The sequence below is a fragment of the Hippoglossus hippoglossus genome, chromosome 10, assembly GCF_009819705.1.
Source record: "Hippoglossus hippoglossus isolate fHipHip1 chromosome 10, fHipHip1.pri, whole genome shotgun sequence".
NCBI lineage: Eukaryota > Metazoa > Chordata > Actinopteri > Pleuronectiformes > Pleuronectidae > Hippoglossus > Hippoglossus hippoglossus.
Window position 1 is genome coordinate 13020765 of NC_047160.1, and position 22341 is coordinate 13043105.

The 22341-nt window shown below is 42.2% G+C and overlaps 1 protein-coding gene across 2 annotated transcripts; it reads right to left on the reverse strand.

The window, feature by feature from the left end:
* Positions 1–24: 24 nt before the first annotated feature.
* Positions 25–21917, reverse strand: atg2a (autophagy related 2A). 2 transcript variants are annotated; one of them, XM_034598632.1, is made up of 42 exons: positions 21368–21890; positions 20852–21014; positions 19765–19914; positions 19172–19274; positions 18650–18794; positions 18057–18269; positions 17857–17956; positions 16847–17011; positions 16188–16330; positions 15783–15861; positions 15371–15620; positions 15008–15149; positions 14137–14235; positions 13106–13261; positions 12588–12861; positions 12159–12231; positions 11792–11960; positions 11550–11692; positions 11121–11242; positions 10837–10985; positions 10507–10639; positions 10197–10381; positions 10035–10115; positions 8928–9034; positions 8754–8846; positions 8525–8595; positions 7899–7975; positions 6987–7157; positions 6614–6740; positions 5855–6078; positions 5498–5727; positions 5262–5397; positions 4591–4818; positions 4289–4390; positions 3809–3893; positions 3365–3518; positions 3181–3250; positions 2980–3062; positions 2675–2796; positions 2403–2557; positions 1951–2109; positions 25–1732 (listed from the first exon to the last, which is right to left on the reverse strand). In XM_034598632.1, exons 1-42 carry the CDS (start codon positions 21536–21538, stop codon positions 1496–1498), a joined length of 6039 nt encoding a protein of 2012 aa, XP_034454523.1. In that variant the 5' UTR covers positions 21539–21890; the 3' UTR covers positions 25–1495. The 2 variants fall into 2 exon arrangements, with proteins under 2 accessions (XP_034454523.1, XP_034454524.1); XM_034598633.1 differs by having other exon boundaries at positions 1496–1732; positions 18057–18254; positions 21368–21917.
* Between the last annotated feature and the right edge of the window lie 424 nt (positions 21918–22341).

Below are 22341 nucleotides of genomic sequence, written 5' to 3' on the forward strand. Positions count from 1 at the left end.
GTTAGTTAGCAGACAAAGACGATGTTCATTTTTATACTCAAATTTTTTATTTTTTGTATTAATTTTGTATACTCCTTGTCTTTGTATTATACAGGTCATTCATACAGTTTATGATATAGTAAATAGTAATTACACACGAGAGATGTAACAGGCATCAGCCTGTCACCATCACAGACATGCATCATGCGCGCACTTAAACACACACATACACACACATCCCTTACACTAAATAACAAAAACGATAAAAATGTAAAACCTTTTTTTTTTTTTTTTTAATCACAAAACCCCTTATTATTCTTCCTCCATCACCAGATTCACATCCTCTCAACTCTTATTTTGAAAATGAGTACAACAATACTTATGTTTTGACAAAATAAAAAACACATAAAGAAAGAAAAAAATGCAGGAAGGCATCTAAAGAAGTGGGCAAAGCATTTCTGAGGACAGTTACTGTCGGTTTATTCAGGGCCCCGGGCTCTAAACTCCTCATGGAAACAAGCACGAACGAGCTGTAATGCAGGGACGTCGACTGGCATCACTTTGTAAAACAATTAAAACTTAAGTCTAACTTGACTTTGAGAAGCTTTAACAAAATCCAATGTGCTACACAGTTTAGATGCTTCATGTGATCAGGTGATTTTGTTCAGTCAGGTGTGTGTCATTCTATTTGTGAGAGGGAGAGAACAGGATTGAGGAAGGCAACACAAACTCTTCAAAAAGAGCACTCTGCAAGGTTTATGGCACAAATAACTGCACTGAGAGAAGTGGGTGCGTAGTGGGGCCGAAGCTGAACCAGTCACACGGTGTGGTGTCGTGAAGTCAGGGTGAAAACCATCTGCCAACATCTGGAGCGTGTTAGAAAAAGGCAATTCCTTGACTCTTTACTCTCCGTCTCTGCTATGAGCTTCACAGGTGCTGCTGGAGTTGTGACGCCCATGAGACTAAGAAGGTAAACTTGTGCCACTACTTTTAATCATAATACAAACAGTTTAAAGCAGCACAATTCAGAGTACATGAAGTGACCCCCCCCCCCCCCATCAGTGTCTTTCTTACAAGCAATACAAACCTTGAGAGAGATGATCCTTCCTGCCCTTTGTTGGATCGAGAATCAGTGTGACGGTGATATGTTTGCACAGAACATCTGCAGACTAGTATTTAACTCAGAGGAAGGATATGAGGAGAGCTCTCGCTGAATGCACAACTCAACAATTAAATCTGCTGCGTCCATATATGATGGAGCCACATACAACACTGGCTGTTAGTAACTGCAGTAGTAATTAGTCTTTGCTTTGCTTTTGCATTGGAGCACAGGCTGATTCTCTTTAGACCATACACACATGCAAATACACATTCAAACTCTGGATTCACTCCCTTCGATCAGACTTTCCCAAATGATAATTTCAATAATGTCTCTCACACTCTCACTCACACATGTGCACACATACACACACACACACACAGTCATTCTCTCTCACACAGAAACAAGAAGCCGCCATCATTCTTGACCATCTTCCGTGCGCCACTTCAGGAAATCCTCCTTCCGGGCGTCTGGTTTGATCTGGTTCCTCATGCCACCGAGCAGATTGGAGGTGGCTTCGGACGCCACTATCAAAGGTCGGACCACAGTGGGTGGGATCTGCCGCAGGACACCGCCCACAGCACCAGGCAGACCCTTTTGTTCGTGGCCGCGGGATGCTACATCGCATAGAGTCTGAGCCGTGTCAATCACTCCCTGGAGGAGCAGAGAGAATGAACATCATGTACGGGTTGGACATTTGGTTAAATATACGACCGGGATATTTATTCCTTCAGGCTGTGACCTCTGATTCCCCACCCTGATTATTTATACTGAGGTTCACCTAAACATTACTGCAGGAAGTCAACAACACAGTTTCTGATAAAAGGGGGAAAAAATGAGTGCACAATGTGAGGGTCAATTTGGGGACATACCTCTCTGACTGTGTCATAGGCTTTGGCCACACCCTCTCTGAGGTCAGCAGGCTGGGCGGCTCTACGGGGCCGGCTGCCGGGGGCCCGGCCCTCAGTGATGGCGTAGCGATTCAGAGGTGGTGTTGGCGAAAGGATGTCGTACACCGTCTCTGCGGTGGCCTTTAAAAAATAGCAGACAGAAACCACAAATTATTTTTCCTTATTTGAAGTAAGAGTCTATGGATAGATTAGGTGATATGTATTGTAAAAAGCTGTGAGACAAATGTATTATTTTAAGCTATTTGTATAAAATTGACCTGACACCAAATTCTTGAGGCTGTGTTTATTCTAAAATACTTCAACATTGTCCACACAATTGAACACAGCAACAAGATTTTCTCCATCTAATATCATCACTGAGTTAAATTGCTTAATTCACAGTCACTGCCCTCTTGTCTTTATAGACCAAGTACCTGTATGGCCTGCACCAGTCTGTTGCTGAGCTCCAGAGCAGCTGATGCTGTTGAGGTACCGAAAGAGGCTGCCCCCCTCTGGAGACCTCGGATAATGCGTCCGTCTTTCCTGTACTGCTCTATGGGCAACCAGAACAGATCCCTCACTCCGTGGACTGGAGAAACACAGCGAGGTGGAGAAGAGGGATTTTAATGAGTAGATGAAGCAGGATGAAGAACATGTAAATGTTAAGCTGACGATGTGTTTGTAGACAAAAGCACTTTTAACTCACAGAGCTGGACAACTGAGTGCATAGGGCCAACACCTCCCAGAAGCCCCGGCAGCTGGTTCTTCCTGATGTCTGTCAGCCACTCTGTGACGGCGTACTGGATCACTTTGTCCACACCAAGGAGACTAGGATTTGTTGCAGAAGAAAGACTAAGAGACTTACACCAAAACATTTCTCAAACATAATGATTCATTCTCAAACTTCTGAAGAGATTTGGGTCAGTTGCAAATTAGAGAGACATAGGACAGCGATCAGTCTCAAACAACAAAGGAGACGGTTTGTTTTGACCGAGAGGTGTGTGTTCGTACCCATGTCTGCAGCAGAGCCTCTTCAGCTTCAGCTCTGAACAGTTTAACTGAGCCAGGCCAATCAGGATCCCTGCAAACGTTCCCTGTGATGAAGAAGTGCAGGACAGAGGAGTGAATAACGGGGACAATTTATTTCCTGGTAAATGCAAATGAATCCTACAGATTTGATGCTCACACCAGCTGACAGATGAAGACTCTCACCTGTTCAATGACAACATGTTTGCCCTGATAATCCAGCCAGATAGGCACTTCAGAGGTGAAACGAAACTCCCTGAACAAAAATTATTCAGTTTACAGTTTTGACACATTTGAACTTGTTGAGTCTTCACAACTAAATCCTCTTTCTCCTGTGATCGTGTCTCCTGGTGGATCAGTGTCTACATACCGGAAGTAGATTGGCTGGTCAGAGGAGGAGGTGGAGCCTGCAGAAGAGGAGCTCTGCTCGCTGAAGGTAGTTTCAACGGATGCTGTGAGGTCAGGTCCCAGACCAGCAGCTGCCTCTCCCTCCTCAGACGCCTTCGGGGATGGGTCTGCCTTCACTGAATATAAATAAAGAGAAATATAAAAAAAAAAAAACATATTTACCACAACATGTCTGTGTTTATATACTGGATGAAATGTTAAACATGCTCAAAATCAACTTGAGTCATAATTTAAACATGTTTTGTAACCACTGACAATGTTTCATGCCACAATGACAATAAATAGTAATTCAATTCATAACTCCATAAAAAGCAGCATAGCAAAGACTGCATAATGGATCTTTTTTGAAATATTAATATTAATTTTTTTGTTCAACAAAGAACTTGTTTTTTCAGACAAAGCTCACCTTCAGTTGCAGGGTCCACAGGCAGGTAAGGGTTAACATAGGAAGCCAGATTACTGAAAAAGTCCTTAAGGAAGAAAAGTGCATCCTGGACAGAAAGGGGAAGAAAACAGGCTGGTTAGGGGAGGAGCCCTGTCACAGTAAATTGTGCTCACTCATCTATACCCCAAAAACATTAATGCGATATGTGGCAGAACTTTATTAGTCACAAAACAGAGAAAAAGTTAAATCATTGACCTTGAGAACCTTATTTAGTCTGAATGTAGTTAAGACTTAATTGTAATCGAGACAGACTAAAAATACTGATACTGATTGCTTGATTAATATGCAAAATGATATATTTAACAGAGTTGTTGTTTCTCCCTGGGCTGAAGCATTTATAGAAAATATTCTACTCAGTCACATTCAAACATCATTCACCAGGTTTGGCTGCAGAGGATGATACAGTTGCTGTTAACATTCAGTTTCAGGTGCTGGAGTTACCTGATCGATGTTCAGTCGTAGTGGCAGCAGACTGACCCGAAGACAGCACTCTGGACCACCAAGGCCAGACTCTGGGCACAGCTGCAGGGCCTTCACTGTCAGCTATGAAAAGAAAACACACAATCAATATCTTTTATTGCATATCACATAATCAATACTTTATAAAAGTACAAGGCCGCTGACATATTTCAATTCAGTTCTCCCTCCCTCCCTGAACAACAATCCTCTAAGCTGCATCAGGTTGGTTCAATCCCAGTCAGTTCATTTCAATCACAGAAACCTCTCATCACGTGCGCTCTCACCATGTTGGAGTGGGCTCGGCGGGGCATGCTCTCGCTGGTGTAGAGGTAGAGGAATTTGTTGATTTGTGAGGAGGCCAGTCGGTCTCGAACTTCCAGCTCCTGGACGATGAACACCTGCCTGGAGAGGGGCTGCTCGTTGACGGGACCGGCTGTGACCACGGCCGGCAGCGACACCTCCCCATCCTGCCCTGCTACTGCCTGTGAGTAGGACTCATGCTGGAAGGAAACCTGGAGGACAAAGCCAGAAGAGGTACTGTTTTGTAAAAATGCATTAAAAACTTCTAATAGGTAAAGTGATAAAAATAGTAAAAATAGTACATGAGTAAATAGTATTACATTTTCATTTTTTTAATGTAGCTAAGTTCAAAGTATGAATTCACATAAAATGGAAGCAATTAACTAGAGTGCATGCACCTCAGAATAATACTTACAGTGAATATAGCACCTGACTGAGGGTTCTTATTTTAATTCTAACATTACATTATATTTCATTGAGCTGACGCTTTTATCCAAAGTGACTTACAATAAGTGCATTCAACCATGAGGGTACAAACCCAGAACAGCAAGAATCATGTAAGTACATGTGCTTCAAAAAAGCCAAACTACAAAGTGCTACATGTAAGTGCAATATGTAACTGCAACTTTTTTAAACATCAGAGTTAACACTGTACCTTGCTGAGCTGGATCTCCATCAGCAGCGTGTGCTGACGGCCGCTGCCTCCCGCCCACCGCCAGGAGTTCTGGGGGCGAGAGGAAGAGGCAGAGCGAGAGGGGGACCCACGAATACCAGCAGGGGCCGAACGACCTCTGAAAGAGAGGAGGACAGACAAAAAACATGTTTGCACCTTGTATAATAAATTATATAAAAGTAGGTCAACCTTCATGTGTCTGTGTGTGTGTGTTTTACCTGTTTGCCTGCTGGGCATGTATGGACATGGGCTTGCCGCCAAAGTCTTTTCCCCCATATAGATGCCAGACCACAGAGATCTCCCGCAGCACCACCCTGCTCTGGGGCACTGGGAAGCGACTGGGGGCTCGGAGCAGATCGGAGCTGCCACGAGGCCTCGAGAAGTGACTCTCCTTCACCCTGACGGGCCCCGGGGAGAGAACTGTCACCACGGGCTCCCCATCCCTGGGCTGTAACAAATCCCACGTGAGGACAGGTACAAGTAAAATAAATGAAAAATAGTCATGCTATGGGGCTACTGTTGAAGAAAACGTTTATAAGACAAAAGAGAAAAAGTAAAAGTTATACGTGACTCACAGGAATGCCCATGCCAGGAGCCTCCAGGATGCAGAAGTCGTCGTTGTCTGTGGAGCCGTCTGAGCCTTCATCCGACATCATATCTACCTGAGCCTCTGTTGCTGTGGCAACCAATCCATCAAGCTCAGAGTCCTCCCCCTGCAGGATGGAGGGGCCGTGCTTCGAGGCTTCACCAGGGAACAGGTAAACCGAGACGGGTGAGCCTCTCTGCATTGAGGGAGAACCTGGAAAGTCCAACAAAGTCCAACATTATGCAAAGACCGGAGGTTGTGTTGGAGTGGCAGCTCAATCACTGTCAATCACTTAAACACAACATATACTGTATATAAAAAGGTAGAAAAGTTACATAAAAAAGGTAGAAAAAGGCACTGATAGCCATGTATTTAAGACTATAGGCTACATTGTGTAATATGGGACTAATTTATCATGTATGTTAACAATTGTATGAGCTCAGAAATGCATTTATTTTCACATATGAGGAGCTCATTGTCCTTAATTTGAATGTATAGCAAATGAGGTGTTGATGGTGTCCTCTGATTGGTGGATTTATTTTTCCCAAGGTAAAACAAAATGCATTCATTGTGCTGTTTGTATTAATTTTGCCTGATGAAGGATTGACAATTTATACATTGTGTTAATAAAGAACAATCTTAAAAAGCAAAGAAGTGACATTACACACTCACAAAGACACAATACAAAAGAATTGTATCTTAAACAAGTGTAAGCAAAAAGCAAAAACAGTGAGAAACTGTGCAGTACCTGGATCTAAACCGTCTTCTCTGTAGCTCTTCTCTGTGTCTATTAAGGCATCAGCCAGATCGTACTGGTTGATCTCAGCGGTTTCAGCTGGAGGGCAGGGCAGCACAGAGGCAGGACTCTCTGACAGCTGACAAGACAGAAGATCACACAGACTTTAACTTCACGGGATCTTTATACCACTTGTCAACATTAACTCAAGTCATTTTACTCTTATCTTTGCTTGTGACATGTGCCATTTACTGAATTGTATCAATCGATACATGACATACTTCTTTCTGAGTTGAAGTACAAGGGACAATCATCGAACACAAAATCCATTTAAAATTCTTATCCATTCATCATTGTTGTTCTCCAGTGCAAACACAGTCCTTACTGGTAATTTCTGGCCAGCGATCTCAGTGGGTGAGGCGTGTCGCAGTGGGGGGTGCAGGTCCCCCTGGGCGACCAGGTACTGCAGCACATTGACGAGGGCGGCGCAGGAATCAGCGCAGGTGTGCAGGTGGACCACGTTGTTGGAGCAACGGAGCTCGAAGAGAGGCTGAGTCTGGAGGTGACGAAAAGTCACATAATAAGAACACGAAGAAAAACAACAGACTCACATTCAATAGGATTTTTTTCTGTTTAAAATCAAACCATGTATCATAAATCTGTAAATTGTTAATCTAATGTTTGCATCCATTTTCCTGAGAAGTAGAATTTTTCAATTGCGAGTAAAAGAAATGAAAAAGAATCAATATTGTTGTCGTCTGCACTTGTTAAGTATTTTTGTGTCTTTCAGATCAGATCCATCCTGTTTCTGTAATTCCAGGGAGGTGTAGGTAAATAACAGACATGTAAACCAATGTCAATGAAAGCTGAAAATTTAAAATGAAAACAATTGATAATAAGAATACACCTGCAGAATATTAACATAAGATTGACTAGACTGGACAATTAAAATCAAACACAGACTTAAAACTGACCTTTCACACATTTATTCATTATGTTACTGATTGGCTAAAAGGATGGCTGCATCATCGTTGAGACGTCGTGTTTACTGCACCTTGTTAGTTTAAGTTCCATTTCCGACTGAAAAGTGATCCTCGTCATAAATTAGAGGTCTCACGTCTGAAGCTATTCTTACAGAGGAACTTCATTATGGTGAAAATAAATATTTATAAACAGGGGCCTCTGCTTGTTAGTGGTTTGTGAAGGGAATTATAATGATCTCGGTTTGTTGGTGGTTTGCATCATGATTGGGTGTAAGTGAAGGAAACAGGTATATAAACAGATGGCGAGCACTCACCAATTTGCCTGTATCTCTGCCTTTCCATGTGGTGATGGCCAGCTCCAGCAGGTCGATGTCCAGGACACACACATAATCTGTGTGACAAACAGACACGTGGTGGTTTTCATTAGAGTGTACAAACAAACATAAACACACATATTTCATGTCCAGGTCCAAAAATATATGAAAATTCAAAAAAGTTTGGTGTGTTTGTGCCTGATGAAGAAGTTTAGAGTCTTTGTATTATCTCTAGACCTGAAACATCACTGTCTCTTAAAATTTACATTTTCTTAAAGGTTTATTATTTGTGTTTCCTTTATCCTTTCCTTTTGTCATTACTTTTAAATGATGTTGTATTATCTAATTTGTTGTCTTTGATTTTAGATTTTGTATTATATAATTTGCTCTCTCTGAATTCAAATGTTATTGTATTATTTTGGTTGTAGCCTTTGAAGTTTTGTCTTCTTGTTTTTTTTGTCCACTTTGTACTCAACAGTGCTGCAAGTCCTTGAGCAAGGGCTTTCAAATTGTAATCGTATTATTTAAAAGAGAATCAGCATTAAGCAGTGGGTGCAGCGGTTTTGTTGTTTCAATAGCATTTTCTACCACTATATACAGCAACACATGTACATCATGTGTCTTACCTCTCCTCAAGTCAACGGTGTCAATCTCACATTTGTCAGAGAGGTAGAGAGCAGAGTCATCCAGGATGAATCTGAATACAACGCAGCAAAATACATAAATATCTTACAGCAGGAATAACCAGGTAGTATAATGTGCTACCCACTGACAGCAACATTTAAAAACATTCACTGTGCTGATTATCATTCTCAAGAGGATTTCAGTGTGTGTTGTATTTAATGGATGCTATACCTGAGGTGGAAGGTGGCGGTGTCGACGATAATGTTACTGGACAGAGTGAAGGACTCTGCAGTGAACAACACTCTCAGAGGCAGATACAGAGGTCTGTCGAACAGAGAGGCAGATGATGGCAACTGATAATTTACACTTCCATTTTAAATGTAAAACATCTTTTCATTTACAAACCTGTAGTCGACGGCACAGGTAGCGAGGTGTGTGTGGAGGACAGTGATGACAGCAGGTGCTGTGTATCCCAGAATGGGATCATCAATGACATCCAGGAAGTCGACCAGCTGTAAGAAACACAGTCAGTATTAGATACAGAATATAACAAAATATATCCACTTAATTTGACTTGACTTCAACATGGAACAAAAACGATTTAACTGGAAAATAAAAGCAAACATATTCTATTACTATTTCTATACTACTGCTAGGACCTGTGAGGAAACAGGTATCAGCACAGACAAGATGATGTCCCTGGTCAAGTCATCTGTGTGCCAGTTCTCTGGGTTTTTCTTTTTGTTACTGTCTGCATGGAAACATCTTCAGTTGCTCTTTCTGTTCTGTCTGTGATATATCATTAACTTCTTTTCATCTTTTTGACCTTTGTGACCCCAGATTCTCTAAACCTGTCACATCTACTCAAGGAATTTACAAAACTCCCCAAATCCTGTTTTCCTCATGAAAACAAGACCACGAATGACACAATTTATGTAGTTGGAGAAGATGCTTGAATAATGGAGATTTTGTAGTAAAAAAAATCCACAGCTAAGCCTTTAATTCAAGACATTAGATGGACTCCAAAGCATTCTGGTCCATGGTTACAGGATAAATTGGTATCTCCCTCTCCCTCCTTTTGTACTCTACATTCTTGAAATGTATATTTCTGTGAGAATGTCAAATGTCAAAAATGTCTATAGAGCCCCAAATCTGTAATTTCCCTGCAAAATAAATGAAAATTGCTCAAAAGGCAAATAAAGTATGAAATAAGACAAAAACATATAAAATGCTTGAAAATTAAATCATAAAATACAAAGAACTATTAATTTTATTACCAGTAACTGTTTTTCTCATTTTCATTTTCACTTTATTGTCATTCTCTCTATGCACCATATTTAATATGAGGGGGAAAATGTGTTCCTTCAGTGATACAAGGTGTGCACAATAAGGACAGATAAAATAAAAACAGAAACCACGTACAGAGTGTACAGTGTTAGTAGCATTAAGTTGATGAACTTTAAAAGCTTGCGAAAACACAGAGAAGAAAACATGATCTGTAACGCTTCTCACCTGTTCATGCCAGCTCTGATTCGTCTGCGTCATGTAATGTCTCATGGTGGCACCTTGAAGTCGAACGGCAACTAGGAACTCCTACAAGGAGACACGGAAACAAGCATTAATTCATTTCAAACATGTAGCGACACCAAACTCAGGTGTGTGATGAGGACGTACCTTAACATTCCTCTGGAGGTCCAGTGTGATTTTGATGGCTGTGGATAACATCTGTAGTTCCCCCTCCCTGCCGCTCACGCTGCTCACACCCACCTCTGTGGGGTAGATGGTAGGGTCCAAGTGTTTTGGGGGAGTGAAGCTCGGCATCTCCAACCGTTGTGGGATGGGGGTGTCTTTTACCACCGCTGCAGTGACGATGGGAAATAAAATGGGCTTGATTAAGATAGATTACCTTTCCTACTTAGTATTAAATACACTTTAACATAATTTAAATAGGATAATACTAATTATGTTGCATATAAATGTGAACCTTTGTGATAGAGCTCTACTCGTCTGCTCTCCAGACACAGGAAATTGAGATTAGGGTCATTCTGGTGCTGCGCCACACTGAAAATCTTCCCTCCCTCCAGGTCGAGTACAATCTCCCCATGACTCTGGTCCTCCTGAATCAACGAAATTAAATATGAGGGTTAAACACACAAATTATACGGCATAAATACATGGATTTTTGATTTGTAACCCCACCAAACAAAACAAATGAACAGATTTAATATTTAAGACCTGATGACGTTAAACTCATCAGTGCCAACATGATGTGAAATGTCCTTCTAATAGTATAGTTAGCCATCATCAGCCTAACCTTTCTGTCTGTTCTGGCTTGAAGCCGTCCTTGGCCGATAATCACAGTGAGGGAGAGGAGGCTCAGGTTGTGGTTTGGGCGGGGACCTGGCTTTCCAGCTGATTCACTGGCCAAGTAGAATGGAGGCTCATCCTCCTCTGAATCAGAGTCTGTGAGAGAAAAGAGATGAAAATATACTGTTTACTGTCATTCAACAATGGAGGATCAAACGTCAAATATAACACTAAACCTGCTTGATTAATAAAAAGAAGTTTGGGCAGGCATGGAACTACTTGTCTGCTCACCCAGTCTGAAGGCCGACTTGCAGAGCTGGAACTCGTCATGACGACGGTGGCTGTGGTCGGGGCTGTGGCCTGAGGGGGGAGGAGGGGGAGGAGGCTCCCACATCAACAGGTCATTGTTGATCCTTTGGGTGAAAGAGGTGGAAGGAGAAAAGTATTGGTACTTCCGATTCATGATCAACATAGAAGGAAAGCAGCATTATAAAAGGTCAATAAAACCGATGATGTTAAGAGGAATATTATGTAAATGCATCTTGTAACACTTCACTTTGAGTGAACTTGAAGAACAATAAAATCTTATGAACAAAAAATAATCTATTTTATTGAAGACATTCTACTAATGATAAATCATAGCATTTTCCAAGTTTTGAGGTGATACCTGGATGATCTGAGCTTGGATGAAAAGATCACTTTACACTAGTCTCTAAATACCTGTTGTAGACGCTCTGGAAAGCCTGTTTGCTGGGCAGAAGAATGTAGGCCTGCGGCAGGCTAATGTCAACAGCACACTGACACTGAGCAACACACTGCGACTGAAACTGACGCATCTCCACTGGGTCGGCTGGAATCACCATCTAAAACAAGGACGGAGGAGAGAACAAGATTTAAATCAGGGAATGTTGATAAAATGGCTGATAAAAGAGACATGTCATATTTTGTGTGCATCACCGCACCTCCTCAGTCTCAAACATGGTGCGGTTGGAGGAGAACGGAGAGCTGGCTTTGTCGTTGAGTTCACAGTGACTTTCAAAGAAGGCGGCCCCCAGGTCCCTGATGAGGTTGGTCCCACTCAGACCTGCTGCCGGGCCTTGAGCCTCACCTCCACGCACATGCACTGATAACCTGTTCATGGGGAAAGATCAATTTTCAAAGGTGGGTAGATTTGAACAATATCTGTCTGATTTGATGAGAGATCATGAGTCATTTTAGAAGCAGAACCTTTTCTTGGAGAACTTTAATATTAATTGCAATCAAATAATGGATTAAATAGATTATATAGTTTTCATTAAATATGTCATCTTTTAGATTATCACAACAGACCTGGGGAGAGAGTCACGGTTCTTCTTCACTCTGATACAGGGGAAAGAGCCGCCCTCCCAGCCCTCATATGACCCTGGTGAGACACAACACATCAGTAAGTCTCCCTATTTATTATTTAGAACACGTATATAAATATCCAATAAATGCTCATCAGTATTTGTCAGCATTAAACACTTCTTCTATGAGACATATTTTCATTATGCAGTGATTTATAATATGTTTGAACCCCAGTCTCCAGGTCTTCAGGGTCAGACTTATCATGCAGCCTGATCACGGCATTAATTGTCTTATTTATGGCTTCTTTTTAACATATGTACCCAGAACGTCCTGATTAAACAAAGACAGTGAAGCATACTGTTTTCCGAGCTTTAGTTGCTCTTTTCATGGATCATCGGTTGACAACTTCAGTAACAATTGCAGACTCCCCACCGTGCAGGTCAGTGAAGGAGGCCTCCAGCAGCTGGGTGAGGCAGGGAGCCCACGGCTGTCCCGGCGTGGTCTGGCTGCCCTGGAGGTCCGGGGCCCCCTGGTGCTTCAGTTCTAGCTCTGTCAGCTCCAGCACCAAGATCTCCTGCCGCACTGCCCTCTGAGTTGGGGGCCGACGCTTAGGGAGGGGCCGCAGGTCAGGAATGGGGAAACGCAGCCTCAGGACAGCGTGTGGGGAGAGGAGGGTGAAGGAGGAGCACAGCTCACTGCTCTGGGTCTGAGAGAAAAGAAAGTGAGACACATCTTAGTTAGATGAACATGGATTTTACAGATAGTCACTCCTGTAGTTAGTGTTTAGCGACTGAGTAGCTTTACTGGAGACTTTGACAACTGAAAATTAGCTTATTAGCTTATCAGTTTTGTTCATATCAAATATGATTGGTCAGACATGGTGGGATACTTTATATCAGGCAAATCTACCATTCTATAACATTCTTTGATAATGGAATGTGGGCTCCAACCTGTATACGTCCAGGTCCAGCTCTCTGTGTGGGGCAGTGGCTGAAGGCTTTGCTCAGGTTCCCCAGGCGACTAAGGATGTCCAGGTCCAACTCAGCACAGAGCTCCGCCAGGTCCACCCGCACCACACTTTCCCGACGCACCACCCGCTGTTTACCCTGGCAACACACACACACACACACACACACACACACACACACACACACACACACACACACACACACACACACACACACACACACACACACACACACACACACACACACACACACACACACACACACACACATGTTCAAGACTGATAGAGGGATGTATTTCTGATCTGTTATCATGTCATGCTCCTTTTCACACATTTTGTTACATACTTTTTGTAGACATTTTACATTTTATAAGACATATTTATGTTGGCATGAGTAAACATATAGTTATTACAGTGTCACAGTTCAGTTATTCAGTTTTATTGGTGCCAAAGCTGTTTTCCTTCTCAAAGTATAACATTTTAGATAAACAAATAGTTAACAAATGGGAAACATAATTTAAAAAATATTATAATTTGAATAATATTATTATTATTTAATACTAGAAAACAATAAAACAAGGTATTTAATACTGTAAAATCTAGGATTTTGGAAACTTTAATTAAAACAGTTACTAATATTAATTGTAAGGGTGTCAAAAACGTACCTGTTTTTACTATATACATCATTAAAAGTAATATCCAATATAATGTAACTGTGTAACTACAAACCTGTCATGAGAAAACAATTGCTGCTGCTGCAAAGAATTGCTGCTTTACTATTTAAAGTTGCTTAACATGCGACCGTGCTTCATTTGAGTATGTTTGCTTGTCGTCTTTATTGACTTATTCACTCTTACAGGCCTTCCTCAAACAGCAGTTTTTGTCAGATATGGTATTAACACTGAAGCACCTAAATATTTAACTACTTAACTACCAAATGTTATTTGAACAGCTTATTGTGTACATCGAAATAGAAGGAACATGGTGTGTGTGTGTGTGTGTTTAAATGTGTACCTTCCGCAGGTGTCTTTCACTGAGGCTGTAGTGTAATTGGGCACATGGTCTGGCTGCAGCTCCAATTGTGAACAGACCAGATTTCTGGAACTGAAGCAGCTGGAAGGAGACACAGACACATTGTAATTTAAATTCATCATCATCAGCTCAATTACAGAGAAACAAACATAAACTACCTTCAGACAAGAGGTAAAAAACATTACCATCTACAATGATTTGCTTCGGTCACTTTCCATTTGTGGTTTTACATCGGATACATATTTGTTTTGTGGCAGAATCATTTCAGTATGAATGGTCATTTTCATCACACTATTTATGTGATTTTTTCATTGTTTTGGAGGATTTTAATTATATTTGATAGTCTTGAGAAAGAAAGAAAACAAGAGCCGAGAGAGAGCGGGTGATGACCTACAACAAGAGCCCCCCAGTTAGGAATAGGTCTGTGGACATTGCAGTAATGGGTTATCGATACGCCTACCGATTATCATGTTTCCATGCTCTCGGTCAAACATAAGAAGTTGTTCTATTACAAAAGAGAAATGAAGAACAGCTGTGGTAGCAGTGTTCACTCATTAAAATGTACACTTTACAATGACTAATGTGATCCCTTATTACCTCTGCCAAGGAGGTTATGTTTTCATTGCCATCTGTCTGTCAGCAGGATTAATCAAAAACTATTGAATTGATATACATGAAATTTAGTGAAGTATGGCATGACCCAAGGAAGGGCCCATTCAATTTGTAGCAGATCCAGTAAAATGGGCAGATGCACTCACTGAGCGCCCTTCTTGTTCAATAATGGCTTCATTTAAAATACAATGACCTAATGTGAAAAAGCTGTAATTTAAGAGTTACGGTTTTAGAGTTCTACCTCACTGTACTGAGGCTTTCCGTCCTCCCAGAGGCACTCTAACAGCTCCAGTCTGCTGAAGGAAAGGTCAGAGGTCACGGCTCGGCTGTGGCGCCTCCCGCTTCGTGTCTCACAAGCAACCTGCACTGCTGCTCCCGTCAGTCTGGGAAAGAGGACACAGAGGAGAGGAGAGAGAGAAAAATGAGTCACTCTCAGTGAAGAGAATAAAAATTGTAGAAAGTAGAAATATAGTAGAAAACCACATTTCTTAAGTACTACAAGTCCTAAATAAGTACCTTAAAACTTGCACGCATTCTACAATAAGACATTTTAACAGAAAGATATGTCCAATGAAAGGACAAATATGTGTCTGTGTTTTTCTACCTTAGATGAGAGTGTGGACAGGCTTTGGCAAAGCCACCTCTCAGATGGTGGAAGTCCCTCTCACTGAACATGCTGTCTTTGAAGAAGGCCAACTCCCGAAAGAACACCTGAGACACCTGGGTCAATGATGAGGCTCTGTCAAGGCTAGTGGGCTTGTCCTCCTGCAGAAGGGTTAGGGTGAGCCCGCCAAGCGTCAGACGCAACAAAGCTTCAGGCTTCATCTGCTCTGATTGGCCACTGTGTGAGCGTCCTGCAAGGAAGAGGACGAGAGTTCGGATTTATGTCATCATACTTTGTTCAGAAAGACTGAAAAGTAAGGGAAAGTCAGTAAGGAAGCTTGAGGTGTCAGTATGTTAAAGAACAAGTTAAAGTCTGACTGTGAGTGTAATTTTTTTTTGTTCACTGATTTTACCTCTGGTGCGACTGCTGGCCTGCGGTAGATTCGACAGACAGCCCGCTACAGGATACCTCCTGGGACAGTTCATCATGCCCTGGCAGGAAAAATCAAAGTGGAAATAAGATTGCTTTTGAATTGATGAGTATATTTACAAGCCACAATTTCCAGTTCTGTGTTTGTTGTTCTCTTTTAGTCTGGTAACATTAAAAATACTAATGGAAAATACAAATAGAAGGAAATACTTATATTGACTGGCTCCTAATTAAAGCATATTGTGCTAATAAAGGGGGGGTGGGGGGGGGGGGGGGGGGGGGGGGGGGGGGGGGGGGGGGGGAATCAAGGATATTATCTTCCACTTTCTGATGTTTTTCAGTCTTGGATGAACAGCCATCTGCTAACACGCACACACACACACCATACCTGTCCAGAAAGTGATACAGGCTGTGTGAAGCTGGCTAGACTGTGTGTAGAGGACTCCATATCACTGTCTGACAGCTCGCTGCCGGAGCGCACAGACGTCACGCTACTGCTCATCCCAGTAGGACCCATAGAGAAAAACATTTCTGTAGGAACACACACACACACACACACACACACACACACACACACACACACACACACACACACACACACACACACACACACACACACACACACACACACACACACACACACACACACACACACACACACACACACACAAATACAATTTAAAGCATAAATAGCATTAAATACCAAAATGTTAAGAAAGGAGAAGCAGAACTATTTTCAAATCAGTGCTCATTTTATTCAATATGTACTGTGTGACGGCCCAAGAGCTCTGGTCCTGTATATTTGCGTGTAACCTGTCTTGCAGGTCCTTGCTGGGCTGGAGCTGCATTACCATTAAGTTAACTGGATGTCTGTCTAGTTAAAGTAAAACAATACCTCACGTTGGAATGAGGCTATATATATATTATAAATACAAATTTCAGTGTCTGGCATGATTAAAAACTCCATGCTTTCAGTTTCAGGTCTACTAAAGTTGTTTTGCATCTCAGAAAGATACATAACAAGTGAACGTTTGCTGCTCTGTGTACCTCCATTCTCCAGACTGGTGAGATAGGGCTCCAGGTCGGGTTCTTCATCCCACTCCCTGTCCATGGGACTGGAACCCAGCTGTTTACTGAGATCTTCCTCAATCAAACGCAGGTCGTCTGAGTCCAACGGGCGGCTGTGCACTCCACCACACTTAGTATCTGGCTCTGAGTGAGACAGAGGACAAAGAAATTAATTCATAATATGCGTGGAAGGGAACCAGACGGAGAGTGTGTGAAATCATGTTTATTAGGCATTTGTAGATGTCTGTGATCTTAATGTGTCGCTCGGAGCTACTGGGGAAACAGAGCAGGTTTATTCAGGATTATTATTCTGTGTCTCAGTGGGCACACAATTTCCTCCTAGTTTCCAAACAAGAAATGAATAAGTAGTGAATTTATGGTCTTATTTTAGTGGAATAAAAAAATCTTCTAAAATCCATTTGATTATTATTACGTCCGTAGAGGAGTTATTATTTTCAAATGTCTGTTGTTTGGTTGGTTGGTTTGTCATCAGGATTATGCAAAAACTACCAAATTGATTTCCATTAAACATGGTGGAAAGATGGAACATAAACATAGGAATTTTTTTATCTTTCTTTGACATTGCAAGGTGGGGCGTTTTTTGACATTTTACAGCAATTTCCCAAAGAATCATTCATGGATCTTGATGGAAAAAACATCAAGCATATTTAGGAGACTGATGTTTATTAGTGTGTGCAATTTGGGGCAGATTTTAAATTGGTTTCATGAGGAGACTGTTGGCAGAGGTTGCGCTCTATTGCATTCCAATTTATTCATGTTATCATAACTGGCCTTGGGTTCTTTTTTTTTATCAAAAAGGCAAGTGACATTATCACCATTATAGATTAAACACATGCTAACGCCAATTTGAATTAAAATGTAATTGAAACTATTTAGATCTGGAGCATTCTCAGTAAAAACGGGTGAAACTGAAAAAGCAGTCTTTGCCTTTGCATTAGTTTAGTTTAACAGTGTTTTAGTGAGTGTACCAGTTTCTATGCAGAGAGCTGCCAGCAGGTCTGTCAGATGGGTTATTTGATCTGGAGTCAGCAACATGTGGACACAGCCCACCTTCCCATCCAACTCCAACTAATGAACACAGAGAAAGAGTCGGGATACATGTCAATATGAGAGAACCGCTTCGTTTACTCAACCTTGAGTATGACCACACATGAACACGCCAACACACCTTTGGTCCAGGCAGCATGTCGTTCTTTTTGATCTTGACGGTGGTCTCGATGAAACCAGAGCAGCTTCCTATGAGCAGTGGCTGAGATGAAGGACAGGGAGGGGCAGCCAGGGGCTTTGGCTCTGCCTCATCAACTTCTTCACCCTCCTCCTCCTCCTCCTCATCTCCTTCACTTGCCTGCGCGGAATCTGGGTGTTCCTCCACAGGAAAACCCTGAAAAATTAAGTCAAATCTTTGAACATTTCTTGTTATAGATTGTTGATACATAAAATATTACTCTGGGATTTTTGTCAGGATGGATAAAGATATAGTGAAACATTTCCTTGTTCACAAAAAGCAATTGCTGCCATTTATTCACATACAAAATAAAAGCGTTCTTAATTTGCATAAAATGCGGTCATCACTGCAGGATAACTAAATGAAATGATCTCAGTTTGAAAGAGGCTGAGACTTCCTCTGATTTAATAAGACCATGGCACCTTTAGAACCCTCAGATTCACATCCACACATTAGACAGAGCATAAAATGTTTTATGAGGGTAGATAACTGTGCGGAAAAAGGATTGCTTAGTAAGTCACTTTGGTGTCCATCACCTGCACTGTGCCGGTGCTGTCATAAAACAGCTGGACAGCACTCAGCTGGAGGATCTTGTGCAGGAAGGCAGGTGGCTGGTGGATGTCGACTGGCACAGCAGTCTGGCTGGCTGGATCTCGCACCGCCTCGTCAAAATACTCCAGCCTAGAGCAACACCGTGCAAACAACATTATTTAGTGCGATGGCAAAAAATAAATTCACTACATGTAGGAAAAAGGGTAGATGTTAGGAATTGAGAAGAAAGGGGGGCTGCTATTCCTCCAGAGCAAATGAATAGGCATCCACACCTGCACTGTGACAGCAAGCGAATTAGTTGAATATGCCACGCTTTTAAAATCAATATCACACTAAATGACATCATCAGTACAAGTAGTACTTCAAATTGTGGTCTGAACCTCTGAAGTACAGTGACATCACAAGCGCCTAGATCTCTTCAGAACAGAGAGGGAGGGGCAAAACTAAAAAGGCCTTACACAACAAAAAATAGCCAAGTGTTTCTTGAAACATGAACTCAAACCTACCGTTTAATGTGCATTTCTAAGGCAATGCCTGTTTCCAGGTCCTGGGGCTGGTGCTCGATGCGAACGATAGTGTCTATAAAGGTGACTTTAATACGACGAAGGACTGCACAGACACACAGAGGAGATGAGAGACATTCAAAGTTTAATTAGTACTGATGTTTCAGAATATCTTTTCTTATTTGAGAGCATGTATTCATCTAAGTGGACAAATATTCTAACTAATATCATAAAAACAAGATCACAGAAGTCTTGCTGAATACATGGGAAAAAACTCCTCAGGTGAAATAAGTTTAATTTATTCTCTGAGTGACGAGCATATGGAAAGACAGACCAACACATACCTGTATCGACAATAGATCTTCATTAGGATCTTACAAACACATAATCCCTTTGAATTATATTCCAGCCATATGTGTCAATTTAACACAAAAGAAACAAGTGTATTTACTTATACTTTGTATGAAAATATACATTATCCCAGCAATATTGTCAGAGTGTACAAAGTTTACTGAGGGAAAGTTTGCTTGTCTAATGTTGACTGTGATTTGTTTACAAAGACAGGACACACTCACTCACACACATCTTTGACTCACCAGTCTCAATGGTTTGTGCAAACATCTCAAGCCCCTCCAGAGGGGCAGGCGGCTCCTCGGACGCCTCTGGGGGGTCTTTCAGGCACTCCTGAGCCAGCTGCATGCTGGAGGTCATGCTGGTTGACCAGCCCTGGGAGTCCCAGCCCCCACCTGAATGCAAACAAAACCACATGGGATTCAGTCATGTCTGTACTTCAGGGCTGCTGTGTAAATGCGTTATTACTGAAGATTAAAAACCAGCCTTGCATCAACTATTCACACTCACTCTCTCTCTGTGCTTTAGCAGAGACAACATGTAAGTGACATGCGTGCTCTACATTTGTGATTGAGATACTTACTACGTCCAATGCAAGCTTGTGACATATGAGTTTAACATAGAATTGAGAATTTTAAACATGAGATTTGTGTGGCACCTCCAGGGCATTTTGTAGACCTGTACAGAGCTGAGATGATTTCTTGAGATTGTCAGGAAATTATTATTATAATAGTAGCAAATTAATAATTTCGGTCACGCAAAAACATCCGGAGACAGTTACTCACATGTAAAGATTTAGAGTTGTTCTTCTTCATATATAACAGATTACTGATTATTTTTGTTAAGTTTTTGGACTTTCACTCGTATAAAACAACTCATTTGTCTTTACCATCTTGGACTGAAGAAAAACACCCCAGGATTGGATTAATTAAGAAAAGAATATTTAGAACTAATCTCTTACGTCATGTAAGTGATTAATTGTAGCTGTAGATACATGATTTAATTTGGAGAGCACACACATGATAAATAGACTTGCATTGAAATGAGGCTGGCTGGATGCTTGGAGCCGTCCACCCTGATTCACATGCTGATGTTTGCATATCTTTCTGTTGTACTTACATGTCAAATATTAGACATTTATCTGTGTACTCTTGTGTAACATGAGTACAATAGAAGGAATTTAACAGTGATGAATACAGGGACAAATTAGTCTTTAGAATAATCAGGTATTTGGTCCAAACACCTCAAACCAGGACAGCATAAAACTCGCGGAGATCCCCTCACTCATCCTGAGGCTGACTGATGTCAAGAGCTGTGTTTGAGTAAACTTACTGGTCCGGTACTTTGGTCGACATGTTATCTGAAGACCAGAAATTTCTAGGGTGCAGTGATCAGTCAGGAGCGCTTGCCAGGGAATGGTCACCACTATGCTGCTCACAAAGCCATCCACTATCTCCAGGGGAGCTCCCAGAGACTCCAGCAGCTCGTTGACCGCCTTGAGTAAACAGGGAAGAGTCGGACGTGAGTGTCAAAGTAAAAGAAATGAGAGTAGCTTGTTTCACATTGGTCTCAGGTGGCATGGGAAGTGCATAGCTAGCAGGAGAGGAAGTGTTAGACAGTAACGACAGATGCAGCTAATCTGGTTGGCTGATGATGTCTTTCCCGTGAGTGCATTTCTTCGAAGAAACGCGAGCCTGGCCGAGAGCATGACGCTGGAGATTGTTGTTGAACTCCGGGAGCAGTTGCGAAACAGTCAGGGGCGCACGAGTCCAACAAAAACACACAGTGGCTGCTCCGGTGGTCGGAGACAGCCACCAGTCCCAAAAACAACATCCTCCAGTAACTCACCCAGACATCGAGGTTGATTTCCTTGATGACACCGCTGCCGTTGTACAGGTCCAAGCCCAGCTGGTCCAGGCTCAGCCTCTCCTGCAGAAAGTGGCCGAGGTAGTGCTGCAAGAGGTACCGACAGGCCCGCTTCTTGATAGAGCCCGACCAGGGGAAGAGCCAGCGAGACATAGGGCCAGAGAGAGCGGGGAGAGGGAGCGAAGAGGTGCCGGAGGAGAACGAGTGCGGCTACAGTCCTCTGGCAACTGCATAACAGGCGAACGCGAAGTGTGCAAAGAACAAGGAATGAGCCACAGCTAGCTACAAGGGGCTAAGGAAGGGGCGAACCGCTACTCTACTTCTCCCCGAGGTCTGACACAAAAAACCGAAAATACTTGGTGTCAGGACGGACGAGGCTCCCGCGGTACTTGAAGACACTTTACTCCAAATGTCCGCGACTGTGTCAGCTCATGTTTCCGCTGAGTTTGACTTGATTCGGAGCGACAGGTCCCGTCTGTGCGTATCTCTTGTTTCAGGGTTGTTTATTGTTATCATACGCCGACTGATGGTATGGCGAGCGTACGTGCGTCATCACGTCGAAGCCCGGAAGAGAGGCGCTCGATTCTAGTCTCGACTCCGGCGCCATCTTTGTAAGGTCACAAAAATGAACTTTGAGCAATTACTTTCAATTTAACTCTCCAAAAATTCACACATTGTTGGGGAACTGTTTATACGAGTGAATATTTTACCGTTTAATCTAATACTCTTTCAAGTACTGTGTTGGAAAATAATACTAATACTATAGATCCAATATATGGACAAAAGTATCGGGACACACCTCTTCATCACTGAATTCAGGTGTTTCATTCAGTCCCATTGCCATTGGTTGGCCTAGGCCCCTTAGTTCCACTGAAGGGAAAACTTAATGCTTCAGCTTACCAAGACATTTTGGACAATTCTATGCTTCCTACAGTTGGGGGAAGGCCCCTGTTCCA

Bases quoted from the DNA above. Each gene is read 5' to 3' on its own strand.
- atg2a (XM_034598632.1), bottom strand. From the start codon at position 21,538: ATGTCTCGCTGGCTCTTCCCCTGGTCGGGCTCTATCAAGAAGCGGGCC. The intron at 10,986-11,120 runs GTGAGCAGACAA...TTTCTCTCACAG, and splicing joins CAAGTCGGCCTTCAGACTGG to ACTCTGATTCAGAGGAGGAT. The intron at 6,079-6,613 runs GTACTGCACAGT...TGGACTTTCCAG, and splicing joins AGAAGACGGTTTAGATCCAG to GTTCTCCCTCAATGCAGAGA.